At 44.8% G+C, this 15634-nt stretch overlaps 1 protein-coding gene across 2 annotated transcripts in view; it reads left to right on the forward strand.

Annotated features, from left to right (window-relative positions):
- Positions 1–15634, forward strand: part of LOC119433792 (DNA polymerase eta) — a 60942-nt gene that overhangs the window by 31338 nt on the left and 13970 nt on the right. Inside the window, exons 6-10 of one of the 2 annotated variants that reach the window (XM_037701052.2) lie at positions 864–967; positions 4954–5073; positions 6839–6962; positions 8446–8511; positions 14362–14531. In XM_037701052.2, coding sequence (XP_037556980.1) covers positions 864–967; positions 4954–5073; positions 6839–6962; positions 8446–8511; positions 14362–14531 — 584 coding nt within the window. The remainder of the gene's footprint in view (positions 1–863; positions 968–4953; positions 5074–6838; positions 6963–8445; positions 8512–14361; positions 14532–15634) is intronic. The other variant, XM_049658161.1, reaches the window with a different exon arrangement.

Genomic DNA, 15634 nt, shown 5'->3' on the forward strand with positions numbered 1-15634 from the left:
CTGACTGGCCAAGCTTGACTTACTCAGTGAAGGCCAATTTTAGGATCAAAATAATGTAATCTTGAGCCCATAGAAATTCAAAGGTTCTGGCCGGCACCTTTGGTTGAGATTGAATTAACCGAGAAACCAAATTAACTGGAGTTTAATTATTGGAAGTCTACTGTAGTTATGCATCATTTTGCCCCCTGTAGGTGCTGCATGCAATTTTAGACTGCACACTGCAATAACTATGTACCAACTAACTAAAATGAAACCATTGTTAGCTGCAGCAAACAACAGACATGCTGTGGTGTTAAACTCTCACAGGTGGGAGGGGCTTTGCATAGGATGTGCATAGGCTCCAGCATGTAGCAACGTGGAAAATCAGGATCCTAGATCTACCGTGAAAAATTTTAGCACTTCTAGAAATCTGCTTTACAGAAATGCATATGGGCTCCACTTGTGAGCTGCAAAGTGTTTTCTTCTTAGTGAATTTCAGAAGGCTCTTCTATAAAGTGATCGAAGGCATGACACCATTATGTTACATGAAAAGGACACAAGCTGAACATACATCACACAGACTGAACATTTACCACACAGGTGAGCTCATATCCGAATGTCTGCTACGACATCAGCGAATGTGCCCTTGTGAAGGATGCTTGCAAATGGTTAACCAAAAGAAAGAATTCTTACTTTAATTGTCTATGGAGAGTTTTGTTGTTGTGCAGTGGAACATCATTTTAATGATGTCTGTGAGTTGAAAGTGATCGTCTTGATGTGCGCTATTTGTGCAGCTGGGAATATTCAGTGCAGTGTTAACAAATTTGCTATTGAGAAATAGAAACAAAATGTGTCAAGATGGTTGGGCGGTTGGTTGCGTGCAGGTACTGGCGAAACTGGCTTGTGGTCTGCACAAGCCCAACAAACAAACAGTCCTGACTGAGACCGGGGTGCCAGTCCTGTTTGCCACGCTTCCTGTTCACAAACTGTGAGTCCTTTTACAATAAAAAAAAAAAAGACATACTTACCGTGGTAGGACGCTTGGTAAATGAGGAATGACGAAACAACAAAAGACATCTGGCGACGCCAACTGGGTCTCATACCAGCTCGCAATAGTGTAATGGATTTTTATAATGCGTGCTTGGTCCTGGTTAATTTCTATTGGTAAAGATGGACTACAGTTCGGACCATTTACAGTATAGACCACTTATACCGTCACCGCTTATAGTGCAGGATCGGACATAATACGGTCTTTTCAGACTCCCATTGATTTTCCCATAGCACTCTATGTATACGTGTATCGCTTATAGTGCAGTTGCGGAAGAGGAAATACCGGTTAGAGTGCGGCTGCCTAGAAGTTTGGCAGTCAACTGAGACAGCGAACGCACCCCTCAAGCTGCAGATATACTCCGACGTAACATGCGCGCGTGGAGCTCCACGACGTCACGGTGGCGAACAAACGGCGTCTGTACTCCAACGACACGATGCAACTGGCGTGGCTGGCGTCGTTGGATGCGTTCCAACGTTGCTGGCACGTGAATAGCTCCGTTCCTATTTTTGCCCGCCGCACCGAACCCCCATCCCAGCATTCCTCGCGCGGAGTGGGCAGAATGATGCAATGGCGGGAGTGCGAGAAAACGTCCACCGTCGTGGCCATCTGTGCATTACCAAGCATGGTGTCACACATGCACAAGCAAACATGAACACATCTCACTCGATGACCACGGAAACTTGCTGTCAAAACACTATTGTGAGGAAGCGCGGCAGCAGCAGCAAGTGAATTGACCTTCATGCTGAGTCTCGCATCAACGTTAACTAAGCCACGAAAACGGCGGACTGTGCCCCCGTCGCAGATGGCTTTCAAGATACAGCGGCCCCGGCGGGCGCGCGCGGCCTCCCGGGCCGCTTGGAGTAGAGCCTCACCCCCTCCTCCCTCTACCCCCGGCGCCTTGCGCGCGACGGAAGATGGCGCGCTTCCTTCCCGCTTTCCTCCCTTGCGTGCCCGAAATTGAGTCACGATCGCTGACTTACCCTCGCATGCTTTCACTCGCACATACAGCATACGGCGCCTGGCGGCCGCCGCATGCTTGCTATTGCAATAAAACCGTTGTTTCGGTTATTATGCGGATATTTGTGACTCCGGCGACTTACGTTATAAGCGGTCTACACTGTATAACGTAACCGATTTTATAGTGCAGGACGGGATATATTTCATTTTTTTTTTCTAACTCCCGTTTACCCTCCCATAGAACTCGTGTATACGCATACTGCTTACATTGGAGCCGTGCGAGACGAAATACCGGTTATAATGCATTTGCTGAAAAAAAATGTATTGGACAAGAGAGTTAGCGAGCGTGCTTTTCAAGGAGGTGCGCCAACTGAGGCTGTTGCCGACAGGCAACACACCAGTAACAAATTTTTTTTCTTACCGAGTTTCGGTATTGAGTACGAAGTTTCTGGCTAAATGTGTTAGGCCAATGCTGCAAGCAAGGGCTATTTGTTGGTTTAGAGCAAGAACAAAAGATGAGGAAAGAGAAGTTTGGCACGTGAGACACTTTCTTTTGAAAGCACGGTCAGAGGAAACAGATCGATGCAACGTCTCCGGCTGCAGTGGTGTCGCACGCATGATGTAGAGCAAGTGAAATGTACACCTATGGTTTGCATATGGTGAGAGCTGTCTGTACAGATGTTGATGAAACCATATGTGGCTTTGGGTAAAGCCCACTTCAAGTTTTCTTCCTGGTGTGTCCTACCTATTGCTGAAAAAGCTCACGTGAAATATTTTTTTGCTTTTGTTGAATATGTTTATTCTTAACGTATCTTGCATGTTTGATAAAAAATAAACAACTTTTTCTACTATTTATATGTCTCGATCGTAAATGGTTAAAGGGACACTCATTGCAAAAATTTAATTCTTTTAGAAGCTGCATTGCACTTCTGGTGGGTTTTGCAACATTAGTTTTGAGTCGGAAGATGACTAGTGGCTGAGAAAATTGCAACTGACAAGGCTGCACAATGGTTCTGCAGTTCCAAGTCGTACGTGACAGATACCGGATGTGACCCAAGTGCCAGGTGGAAATTATAAGCTTCATTTAGTGTGATTCATGGCAACGACCACTCCAAGGAAGTGTTGAACATTCAGCCTAATTGCGAGGCAGTGATAATGAGCTTTACCGAGTGAGTTTTCAATTGCTTGTTAATAACTTCATATTCAACTTCAAATAAGGTTTTGTGTGAGAATAATTTCTTGTTTCATCAGTAGAGCTGCCACAAGCATTATGGATGTACTGAGGGTGCACAAATATTCGAAATTTTGAATTTGGTTTGTCATCGCTTCGTTTACATCGTTGCTGATAACGGTTCGCGATGGTGTTCTACCTTTCAAACCTCATACTTTTTTGTCCAGAGCGACATAGAAAACTTAAATTCGCGGCTCTCGGCGTGCATGTGGCTGATGCTGCAGCCATAACAGCAAGGCCTTTGCAAAATGCTGTCATGCCGCACTAGTTCTTGCTTCCAAAGAACTAAAATGCTTCGCTATTGATCGTATGTAGAAATCCACTTGTATTCCACTGATAGTCAAACATATCACAAACTCTCTCAGAAAAATTGTCAGCGCTGCGTTTTGAAAGCCACACCGCCACATTTTCATTCTTTCAATGCTTTTAATGTTAACTTGCAGCCAGATGCAGGAAAGTGTAGGGAACGAAAATGAAGATACTGAAGGTAAAAATCATGAAGATTAAAGGAAGCAGTGTCGAATTGTAACTGCCAACGACAGCTTCAGTGTAGTTAATTTTTTTATGTTTTGAAGGGTGAGTTCACATGTAACGAACGACCACTTTTAGCGGAACTATCTAGTTCATTATAAACTTGTTCAACCGTACCGTAACCACAATAGTGAATGAGTCTTACATTTTCTAATGTCACACTTACCCAGGTGTATTGTTGCCCTTCCCTAAGCTCGGATTACTTTTCCGAATTAAATTTCTGGACTTATTTGTTCGATGAACAATATATCGAACTTATACTTCCTAAACTCTTGCTATGGTGGACGCATCATATTGCACTGTGTGACATTGTATGCCCATGTGTAATGTTAGTGTGAATGAGGCTGCTGATAGGTTGTACCACAGTAGAGCTGTCTCGTGCATCTCTTGCATGTGTCTTGTCATGTGCATGCCTTGTTTAACCTCCCGAATTTCTGCTTTTTCCTGCCGCCATTTTTTTTCCAGCACCATTTTAGCTCACTTTGTGACGTAAGTGTGAAATAGCGTGCGTAAGTGTGTGACTTAGATAAGCAATTTACAAATTGATGCAAGCTGTGCTGGTGATATGAGAGGTCTTGCTCTGGAAGGCATCGCTGCCCTCGTTGAGGGCCTTAGAGAGAGGGCGCCACACTCCTGCACATGGTCCGGACAGAGCAATGTGAAGGGAGAGCAGTCGGGGAAGCTGTGTAGGGAAATTGATAAAATGAACCGAGCTGTGTTTTATTATGTCTTCAAGTGCAGCATAGCTATCCTTATATTATCTGTTTTTATCACCTGAGGCATGCCATTTTCAAGTATTTTATTATGTCTTCAGATGCAGCTTAGCTATCCTTATGTTATCTATTTTTATTACCTGAGGCGTAGCATTTTTCAATTATAAATAGGATGCAAGATGTCATTAAGCAGAAGCCAGTAGAGATGTGGATTATGATTTCTTCAGAGCTAGCTTACTGAGCTTGTTTACAGTGAACTTTCTGTCAGTTATTTCACTGTGACTTCACCCAAAATAATGCACGGTGTGGTTTTGTGGTTGGCAGGAACTTTAGTTATCACGCGAACTGCTTTCAATATTTCCCAAGATCATATTTAGGTCTGCTTTTACAAGCTTAATCACCATCTGGTCAAACATAGGTTGACAATCTAATCTGCAAAGTGTTGGGAGGTAGTGATGTGCTATGGTTCCCTATGTCTGCTTCCCCAAAAGGCGCAAGCTTGGTGGCAAGTTGGGCCAAGATATTCAGAACCTCCTCCAGGTGGAAGTGGTGGCTGACGTGTTGCGGTTCTCCCAGGATCAGCTCTCGACCCACTTTGGCCACAAGACGGGGTGAGTCTTGACTGTGGGAGTTGGTCTAAACCAAACTGTGCCGAGCTGCCAAGACTAAAAGGCACGTATGGGCAAGAGACGTGTGCACGGACTATTGTGAGGAACACGCCCCACAACCGTAAGCTCGTAGCATCTAAGCTTTTGTTCGCCGCAAGGTTCGTGTACGACAGCATGTGCATCTCAAAGAGAGAGAGAGAGTAAATATTTTTATTTATCACCTAGTTCTGCACCTTACGGCTCCAGGATGGCCCTGATGTGCGATACCAGGGTTTCCTGGAAGATTACAGGGAGGGCAGGGCAGCGAAGGGATTGAGCCAGCTCCACAGGAAACTTGGGAGAAGGCGGTAAGGTATTTCGACGTTGAGGTTTTAAGGGACGTTTGGCAGTGAGAGCCAATCCACGTGCGTTATTGGGGTAACCGCCACAGTGTCGGCACTGCGAGTTCCCTGAATATACCGTATAGACCTGTGTAAGGGCCGCACCCGCTACTTGGCAGCCCGATATTTGGAAAAAGGTTTCCAACAGAGAAGCAATTGCGTTCGGTGCCCCGATGCTGCGCGCGCATGTGCGAATTTTCACTCGCTGCATACTTCCGCGTGCCTCTACTAGATGGCGGCACAAGTTACTGGCTGCGCTGGCAACATCTTGACCAAAACGTGTGGACCCGTGCAGGGGCCACACCTCACCAAAATTGTGAAAAAAAAAAGAAAGGTGCGGCTCTTACACGAGTCTATACGATAATAGACGAAATGAGGAGGGAGTTGGTCTGTGAAGCCTGCCAAAGCAGGCTGTCTCTTTGAGAAAGTTTTGAATGTGGCAGGGGGAGACAACAACGGTTGCACCGAAGCCTATGAAGCATAGCCTTCCTTTTCTCTCTATGAAGCGTTTGTAGGCACTCGTGACACCTTCGCACCCACCGCAGATTAATTACCTCTAAGATAGGGCGCCCTGCATAGGCTGCGTGTATGCTCACATGCAATTTTACCGTCTGTGTGTGTGGTAGTTTCCATTTATTGCCTCGGTATTTCCTTGTGACAACAGTGAAATTTTGTTATATTGAAATCATGTATAAACCCGTTGTTATAATGAAGTTCAAAATACATGGTGTCCTATGAACAGGAAGTAATGAAATATTAGATACTTCATTATATTGAGAATATGATTGTATTTAAATTCATTTTATTGAGGTTTAATTACAGTTCCACTGTAACAGTGAGGACGCACACAAGTGGATGTGATTGCTTGCTGTATATCCAGACCATATATTGATTACTTGCGGAAACTTAAGAGTAACCAGGCTTAGTGTGTGTTGTGCTAGAATGCATTCTAATAACAGCACAGAAGACAGGGCGACAGAAAGCCTAGCTTGTCTGAACCAGGACAGTGAGTACATTGTATGGAAGTTCAGTTTTAGTAGATTTCATTAATTTGAGTCCGTTTTCAAAACATGAAGTGTGAAAAATTGTAGGAATAAATTTTATCTTACTTTCAAACTGAATGTAAAGCAGGAGACCAACGGTACAGATCCCATGTGATCCAATCTACCATTTGTATGAACAACCGCATTTTATGAGTTTGCTGCAGGTTCCAGCCTGACAGCTTTTCAGCTTTTTTTTTTTTTTTTGAGTGCTACATTGTGCTGTGTTTCTCGCACCCTATTTCTTTGCTTGTTTAAAGAAAAAGGTCAACAAATGAATGTCATGTGATGCTGTGACCTGTAATATGCAGTTAGGGAAAAAATCATGGCAAACGTTGATACTTCCAGTACATGGCTGTATCAGCTTGTTCGTGGCATTGACCTTGAGCCAGTGACTCCCCGCAAACTGGCCCAGTCCATCGGTTGTGGCAAGAACTTCCGGGGCAAGCTCGCCCTTGACACGACAGCCAAGGTGAGGTTGTCACTTTTGTGCACCTCCATTATACTTGAACTGTATAATTTTGTGCACCTCTATTATGACCTCTAGATCTTGTAAATACATGTAGGTAATACTGAAGAGCTTGCTTGCTTAGCTGAGCAGGCTTTTTAATTACGAACCGTCATGAAGATAAAACAGTCAGACTTTTCGCGTGTCACTTGCCATTGGATGTGAATTAATTTTTTTAATGATCATTTTGTATGTTGCTTCATGGCATTGCTACCATAATAAATATCAATCTGCTAGCTGTTGTGTGTTTATAATTTGTCTGTGCACTATACAGGGTTATTTCTACCAGCGACATGTTTGGCTCTTCTTTTATTTTTTTAAGTGCACTGAGTTAATAAAGCTTTAAAGTTCCGTTGTGTGTGGTGAACATGTCTTTTCGTGCTGGCAGCTTTGCCTACGTGTGAATAGAGTAAAACCCTGTGAACCTAAGGTTGTAAAAATCGGAAGTTATTAGATAAGCGGAGTTTCAAGATAAGCAAAATCATGAAAAGGGATCGGTTTAGGAGTGGATGCCAGAAAAAAAAGTTTGTGTAGCTTGCACTGGAGGTGCAATGCTGAAGAGACAGTGCAGCTGATGGGCACCTAGCTAGTCCTGACTTTTGGGCTAGGCTAAGCACTACCACGTTGTCCCCAGCATTTTCTGGAATTTATTGATTATTGATCAATTATCAATTAGCCGTTGATTTGCTATCGATTGGCTATCGCGAGGTATTTGCCACGTATTTGGGCTAGGCTAAGCACTACCAAGTCAACCCCAGCATTTTCCGGAATTTATTGAATATTGATCAGTTATTGATTAGCTACTGATTGGCTATCGCAAGGTATTGGCCACGTAGTAGGGCTAGGCTAAGCACTACCAAGTCATGCCCGGCATTTCCTGGAATTTATTGTTTTATTGATCGATTATCGATTAGCTATTGATTGGATATTGATTGGCTAGTGATGACTGACTAAGCTTAAGTAATCCCAACCATGCTTAGCTAGACTTAGCCAGACTCAGCTTCGCTAGTTCACAGGGGTATGTGCCATTGGGCTTGGACCCTTTCTGCACTACCGCCACGATCGGCCCACATTTTCTGTTCGCGAATCATGGACTAATGGCTGGCTTAAACAGCTCCACTGTTAAAAGCTACTACTGTATTGTAAAGTATTGAGAACATCTGGAGCTCACTGGCCGTGCATCGACCACGTGGAGCCTTTCCGAAATGGCAGCAGTACTATTCTCAATTGATTGCTATTGCGTGACTCGGCACCGCACTGAATTTGAACAATTTGTTGCAATATTTGAGAGATTTGTGGGCACCCAGGTGTGACCACATGTAGCTGTCGTGTGCGCACTGCTCCTGCCATAGCCCTAAATATGTGCCCAATATGTAAATAGGAAAAATTATGTGCTCAGCATTTTTGATGTATTGTTCCTGTCCCCTCTGCGCTTCTTTTTGTCCAGGTGAGGCACTGGCTGGAGCAGCTGTCTGAAGAGCTGGTCGAACGACTCCTGAGGGACCGGGAACAGGTCAGTTCAGTCTGACCTTTCAGGTGATTGATGGAAGTGACAGTCAAGATATAATATACAGGGATGGAAGTGCTGCGGCAGTTGCGCCATCTTGCGCCAAACCACCGAGCTGCGCCAACGTGCGCCAAAACACCAACTTCGAATGAAGTTGCTAAATTTTGCGTTATGTTCGTGTTCAGTGGCAAGCACACAGCCATGTGTTGGCTATCATTTAGCCCTAGCAGTAAAGCTAAAGAAATTCTTTTCAGCGTCTCGGCGTCCTTGGAGTGTGGGTGTGTTTGGGTGGCGCATTGTAATGTGGCCGCAGGAAAACGAAAATCCTTTGTGCTATGCAATGCATTGCGAATGTTTTATATAAGTGTTGTGCGTGTGTAGTATTCGGACCAGCTAAAGATTGTTTGAACAGGCACTCTTCTTATGGGGCAGTCACGAAAGAAAGCTGCGCTCTCAGCTGAATGAATAAGTTGTATGACAGGCTGTCGTTATACATTTTTGGGCTCGCTTCTACGCCCTATCGGTAAATCTGTGGTGATTAATGGCGAACACCATGCGTGTAACGTGTGGGGGTAATAATCAAGGTTGTGCAAAATATTGATCGGCGACACTGATCGGAAAGCCAGTGAACACCTTTTTTGCCTTCATTCTTTTCATTTATTCTGTGGTACTCTGCTACACCATCTGAGTGTCACCAGTGATTTAAAAAATAACTGAGGGCATTATGCGAACGGCGTTCATTGTATGTTGATGGGTGTTGTTCATGGTTGTCACAGTCAGTATTTCTTGTTTATGGTGCACGAATACGTCTAATTAGCTAACTTTTTAATCTTACCTTATCGACGAGATGTCAATGAAAAAGTTGTGGAGGATGTTAAAACATGAGCGATAACTAGATTCCAAGCAGCCTAGGATTTGCATTATCCAATATCCTATATCCAGTAAGTGAGGTAATTTATGTAAGCTAATTGAACTTAAATATTAATTGCTTGTGCACAACAACAACAACAAAAAAACTCTTGACTAGCATGAACAAAACCATATTAACATACAATGGGTGCTGTTCGCGTAAATCCATTGGTTAATCTTTTTTTGTCAAATGTAGTTGGTTGCCATGGAAGGCACATGGGTTTCCTTTGTCAGGTGTATGACATTGTTTTTCCTTTAAGGAACTTTCCTCCACCTTGCGAGCTTCCGCAGAACTGATTCGCCATAACCTAATAGCGTTTTGCAAAGTAAATCAAAGAACATCTTTTCTTGATTTATCTGAAGTTCACTCATGTTCAGCCTTACCTAGCATGCTTCAAAGCGCGTATCTTCTGCTCCAAAACGAACAATTCCTCCTCCAAACCTGTTCCAATGTATGAAATTTGCTGCTCCCAGAGCTGCTCCAAAACTCCCTTGGCCGCTTCCATCCCTGAATATACCATACTCCTTGAGCAGGGCAGAATACGTAGTCAGTTGGCAATGAGTGACTTTATTGACACTGTTGCACATAGAGACACAAGCATTGAGAGCAAGCAGAAGAATGGAGACAGGTTAGTACTGGTATTACAGCTGAATCTTTAAAGCTGTACAAGATCTGTAAAGGTGGTACAGGACAGTGACAGGCCTTTGTTGTCGGTGTCAATGCAAAAATGGGGGGCGACACCCTTATTTTATTGGAGAGCAAAATTCAGAATCGGAGACTTGGCCATGGTGTCTTCTGGCAGCAAATAATTTTCTGACAAATCTGCTAATTATTGTTTCATATTTTCTCACACAATTAACTCTCCGCCAATATTGATGCCATTTTTTTTTTAAGGATACGGGTGACAACTGGGCCATCGACATTGTTCCCCGGTTTGTAACACAGGCCTATCCCGAAGGCCGTGTAATCAAAAGCATTGATAAGCCAGTCTGGTTACCAGTGTGCAGTACGTGTTCTCGCAGAGATTGTAATGCAGCAGACACACCAAAAATGAGAAATAGTAAGTGGATTGTTTAGTCATGCACTTTGTGTGTTCAACAGAAGTTATAGGCCCGGATTCAGAAATGCTCCTAACCTTAGACAGTTTCCCTACCTTACACAAGGAGTCCTTCATGCTACCTAAACGTTAGGCACCCTCAGAAGGCCATTGCGAACTCTAAAAGCTTCCTTTCACCTTTCCTGCGGAAGGAGCGCCTCATCAAAGGAAGTGGAACGTTACAGACTTCTGGTTTCGAGATTACTTACGAAAGATGCAAAATATTTGTAATGAATTGCCAAAGGAAACTTCCGGTGCTGCTCGAATTGCATTTCTACTTCTGTACCAGGGTATAAATTCAATTTCTTTCGTTAATGACGTAAAAATAGCTCAAAAATGATGCACATGGCGGGAAAGCAAGCTCAGTCTAGCAACTTTGGCAGCATCTGACAGTTCGGTGGGCAGGCGTCGCTTTCTTTTTCTTTTTTGGCCTGCGTTTGGTTTCGTGCGCGTGTGTGTGTGTGTATTTGCCATGCCGGGCAAAACTTATTTCACGGAGGAAGAAAAATTTGCTTTGGATTAACTCAGTTATGCATAGGTGTGCGTAGCGAGAGGTACGGTTAATATTATTGTTTACCTTGGTTCTCTCTACGGTTACATCTTTATCGTTTAACTTCGTAGTACGTCTGAGCGTTTAGGTTTGGTTGTAACCTCTCGTTAAGTTATGGTTGCATTAAAGACTAGACATTCTTAAAGTGTAACGTATTTATTGTGAAAGTCTTCATCTTGTTGTTTCTCAATTTCCACAAAGACGGCTCGATGGTCGGTGAGGCGGGAGGATAAGGGGTTGTCGTCCAGTGACTTGAACACGTTTCGGGTGCTATCCTCATCTGAATCCACTTGCCTGGCTGCTTCGTACTTACGCTTCTCGAAGCGTGCGGCTTGTTCTTCCTCCGTCTCTTCTGCGTCGTCTACACCGGGGCTTTTAATGGGTATACGAGTACGATCTATGCACCCAGTAACCCCGGGGAATCCTCCAATGGCAGCTGTGCTAGTATGGCTGTAAGAGCTCGCTAGGAAAAACGATACCGGGCTAGAAACTCCACTTCGTTGTAGTGTTCCAGTGGATACTGCCTGTCAATCACATGCCGGACTGCAGTCAACGGCGGAGGCTTGTACACAGTCCCGTAAAGAAGTTCATTTGCACGTCGAAGAAACCTTGTATAGCTTTCGAAGCTATCGTCTTTGGATAAATATCGCAAGGCCGTCATTCTTGGTGCTCGCTTTTCACAGAAACACAGAATCACAATAGAAATGGCACAAAGCGCAGTCTGCAGAACCAAACTGGACGTCAATACACGGCGGCTGGCTGCCGCGGCGTTGGCTGCGCACGGCACCTACCCAAGCCGAGCGTACTGCGTGCAAAGTCCTGCGGAGAAGCATGCGTTCAGGTAGAGTAGTGCGGTTAGGAAGCATGAAGGCAGCTTGCTGGCTCCCTAAGCGCAAGGAAGCACCAAGGTGGCCCTAACTTAGTGCCACTTAGTAAGGGGTGTTCCAGAATTGACGCCAGGTCGCCTTGTAGCGTGTGAGACGTCCTTAGTCAGGAAAGGAGTGTTTCAGAATCCGGGCCATACAGTTACTGGTCGGTCACTGGCAGGAGTGTGCAATAACCACTCTGGTAGAGACATATAGATGATGCTTTGGAAGTAGACAAATTTCGGTGGATGCGATCCAGCGTTTATTTTCTTTTTTTTTTTTTCAAAAATTTAGTGTTTATCAGCGTTTATTTTTTTACTTTCAAATTATCCGAAATTTGTATGTGATTTTTTCGTGTGTTTTGAATGGGTGCACATTATAAACAGGGACACTAACCACACAAAAACGCATTCAGAATGCTGAAAGGAGGCAGAATTGGAGCTGAGCACAGCATCATCGGCTACAGCCTTTCCGACTTTTTGTAGAGTTGCTTGTACCAGCATGCCAATGGATATCGTGTTGCACTCCTGGATTACTTGCAAGTCTATCATCAGGAAGATTAATGTCGTAGAATGTTGGTAGTACGGCGACTGCTGGACAATCACTGAGTTTGGGCGTGCCATCAACGGTAATAGAGATTGGCCGATCTTTAACAAGGGGTTTGATCTTGTCAGTGACCTTTTCGTATCTCGTGGAAGAAGTACAGTTAAACCTGGGTATAACAAAATTCAATATAACAAAATTCTCCGTGTATTTAGAACCTCAATAAAACGAATACAGTGAACGCCCAAAAAATCGGGCAGTCCGAAAAAACGAATGCATGCCTTTTACTGCTCCCAAGGGCTCAAATTGCCACAGGCATGTCCAAAATAGCTCTGAAGGCCTGCCATTACACATATTAGGCGTATCGGGGCTCGTACCGTGATAAAAGACGGCGGGTGCACGCGTTTGTAATTAAGGAATACATATGGTGTCCTGTGACAATTGCCTCTTTCCACTCTTGGTATGCTTCACTGCAATACTTTGTGTATGCCTCACTGCGTAACACTGCTGTATTAAGGTGAAGGTGACTTTTGGTTTCCGAGCTTTCAAGACATTGGCGAGGATTACAAAGGCGGAGTTGGCACCATTGCTAACAGCAGCGAATTGTTTCAATAAAAAACACGGCACCAAACAGAAAGAAGCTTGGTAGCGAATGTCGAAGTAGCTAGGCCTAGCGTTGCTGCGGTTGCTGGTTCAAGGAGGCGGGATAATCAAAATTATCGAAGACGTCCGCATTATCGGGCATGTCTGAAAAATTGGGCATCCGGAAAATCGGTCATTGACTGTAGTGTTTATACACGATTTCAATATAATGAAATTTCACTGCCGCCGTGAAGGAATACTGAGGTAATAAATAGAAATTTCCGTGGATGCAGATGTTCAAGTGGCTGAACTACAAGCAGCTAGTACTTGCAAACGCACCTCTCAAATCGCGTGCCGCGCACTGTATGCTTTGGTTGTGACTGAAAGTGTGCAAGGGTGAGCCAACAAGGATGGTGGCTTGATAAGCGCTGTCTTCCTGCGCGAGCAAAGGGAAAAGGGGCTGGGAACGTGCTCATGGTAACGCGATCAAGCGCGTGAGGGGGGGGGGTTCTTATTTTCTGCTGTGGCTGTCGGCGCAGCTGAGCCCATACACAGCCTACGCATCCTGTTTTGTAACAGATGTAACAGATGTAACCTTCCACACGTGCAAAAAGTGGGCGTGCCAAAATGGCGTGGCATCATGTGCACATTTAGTACTAGAGATTGCGTAATATCGAGTTTCGGAGACGCGTTAAAGCGAAAGGCGACGAAGCATTCGCTCAACTGGCGCTTTACATGGCAGCGTCGTCCCGCTGTGGGTGACACTATCAGCCACGGGGGCGGAGTGGATATGAAAGAGTGCCTGGCTTAGCTTCATGCCGCTGATGTAAAGATATCGTCGACACGGCATGAAACTATCTTTCGTCGCCGACTCTCAAATGCAACAAAATTTTTTTTTTCTCATTCAAATTTGCTTTTTCCGATTGCATTCTAACAGTCTGTGCATTGTAACTTTTTCTTTTAAATGCATGGACTATTTTGGATATTGTATGGACTATTTTATGGAAGGATTCGTTTCCTACCTGTAAACGACTAAATGCATGGCACTATGTTAGATTTGTATGAATGAAAATAGTTGTATGGACGCATTCGGTGTTTCGTGGCCATGTTAATTTGATTTCACTGTACAGTAAGCCGAGATATTGTTTGGGTAAAAGCCTGACATGGCGGCGCCCATGAATGGCAAATAAAATGATCTATACCATGCTGCAACACATTTTTTTATGTTTGGTACAAGTAGCCTCAGGTGTTCCCATTTATATTGATCCCTGCTGTTCAGTAAAGAGATAATTGCTTTCAATGCGTGCAGAACCACCGGATTGCCCAGTTGTTGGTGATTAGTGTGCGGAAAGTGGGACAGGAAGGTGGCACTTCACGGTCCTGCCAGCTGATCGCCTATGACGCTGCCAGGGTTATGAAGGATGCGTTGGCCACTGTGATGAAGCTGAATACAACTGCTGGAGCATCTAGAGACACCTGGTGAGTAAGGATGGCATGCAGTGCAGACAGGTTCATGTGGCTCACAGATAGGGCAGCCAGCGAAAGTTCCTGGCATTTTTCGACTACCCCCTTCAGGCGCTATGTCCACACTTGTGGACGCTACTTATTCTTGCTGGTTCTATAGAATTGTGGCCAAGAAAATGCAGCAGACATTGTATTGTGGCCAAGAAAAGGCAGCAGACATTGAGCTTTAGGTGAATTGAGCGAGTTTTGGAGACATGCTCAACGTGCCTTCACTTCACTTTCAATGCGGTCCGTACTGCTACACTGACCACTTTGCTGAAGGTACTATCATGTTTGACGGAACGTTCAACATGCTGTGTTCCGGCGGCATTGTAAAAAGAGCAATTTTTCTTTGCTCGTAGTGTATGCAGTCAATACAGTCCAACCCACTTATATATTCCAGTGCCACGAACATTCCATTGCTATAACCGATAATTGTTATAACTGGGTTGCATGAAAAAAATTGAAATAGGGGGATGGCACAGCTGTCGTGAGGAAACTATAATGGTGGGGAGGCCAGTGCCCCTCCCCACCATCTTCCTCCATCCCGCTGCTGATTGTGTTGACACGTTTAACTGGTCAAGTCTGCTTCCTGTGCGCTCCGATCTAGTGTAACACACCGCGGCTATCGCCGTTCAAGAATGGCGCTTCTATAACAACTACAAAGAGGGGTCATGGACGGCAAGTGACATGCGAGCTTCACCGAGGCATCGCTTTGGTGGCCCCAAAGGCGGCCTTTTAAGAAAAAATGTGAGAAGGTTGCCGCGGCAGCCTCTTAGCTTGAGAAATTCACAAGAAACGCTGGGGCGAGATCGCCACAAGCATCTCGCCACGCACTTCTCACTGGCTTGCTCGAGAAAACCTTATGTCCGTCAGCTTTGCTAGCTTTACACGAACCTTGCCGACATCCTTCTCCAAGGCACCCACGTGCTCCACATAGTGCAGCAGAAGGTCCCTCACGAAAACGAAGCCCCAGAGGTACTGAATTATCTGCAGGGCCTCCTGCGAGGATGACGTTGAGGCAGCCTGCCCTACCGTGTCATCGCTGCCGTCGTCGCTGTCGCCATCGCTATCCGTGC

Source organism: Dermacentor silvarum, chromosome 11 (assembly GCF_013339745.2).
Source record: "Dermacentor silvarum isolate Dsil-2018 chromosome 11, BIME_Dsil_1.4, whole genome shotgun sequence".
NCBI lineage: Eukaryota > Metazoa > Arthropoda > Arachnida > Ixodida > Ixodidae > Dermacentor > Dermacentor silvarum.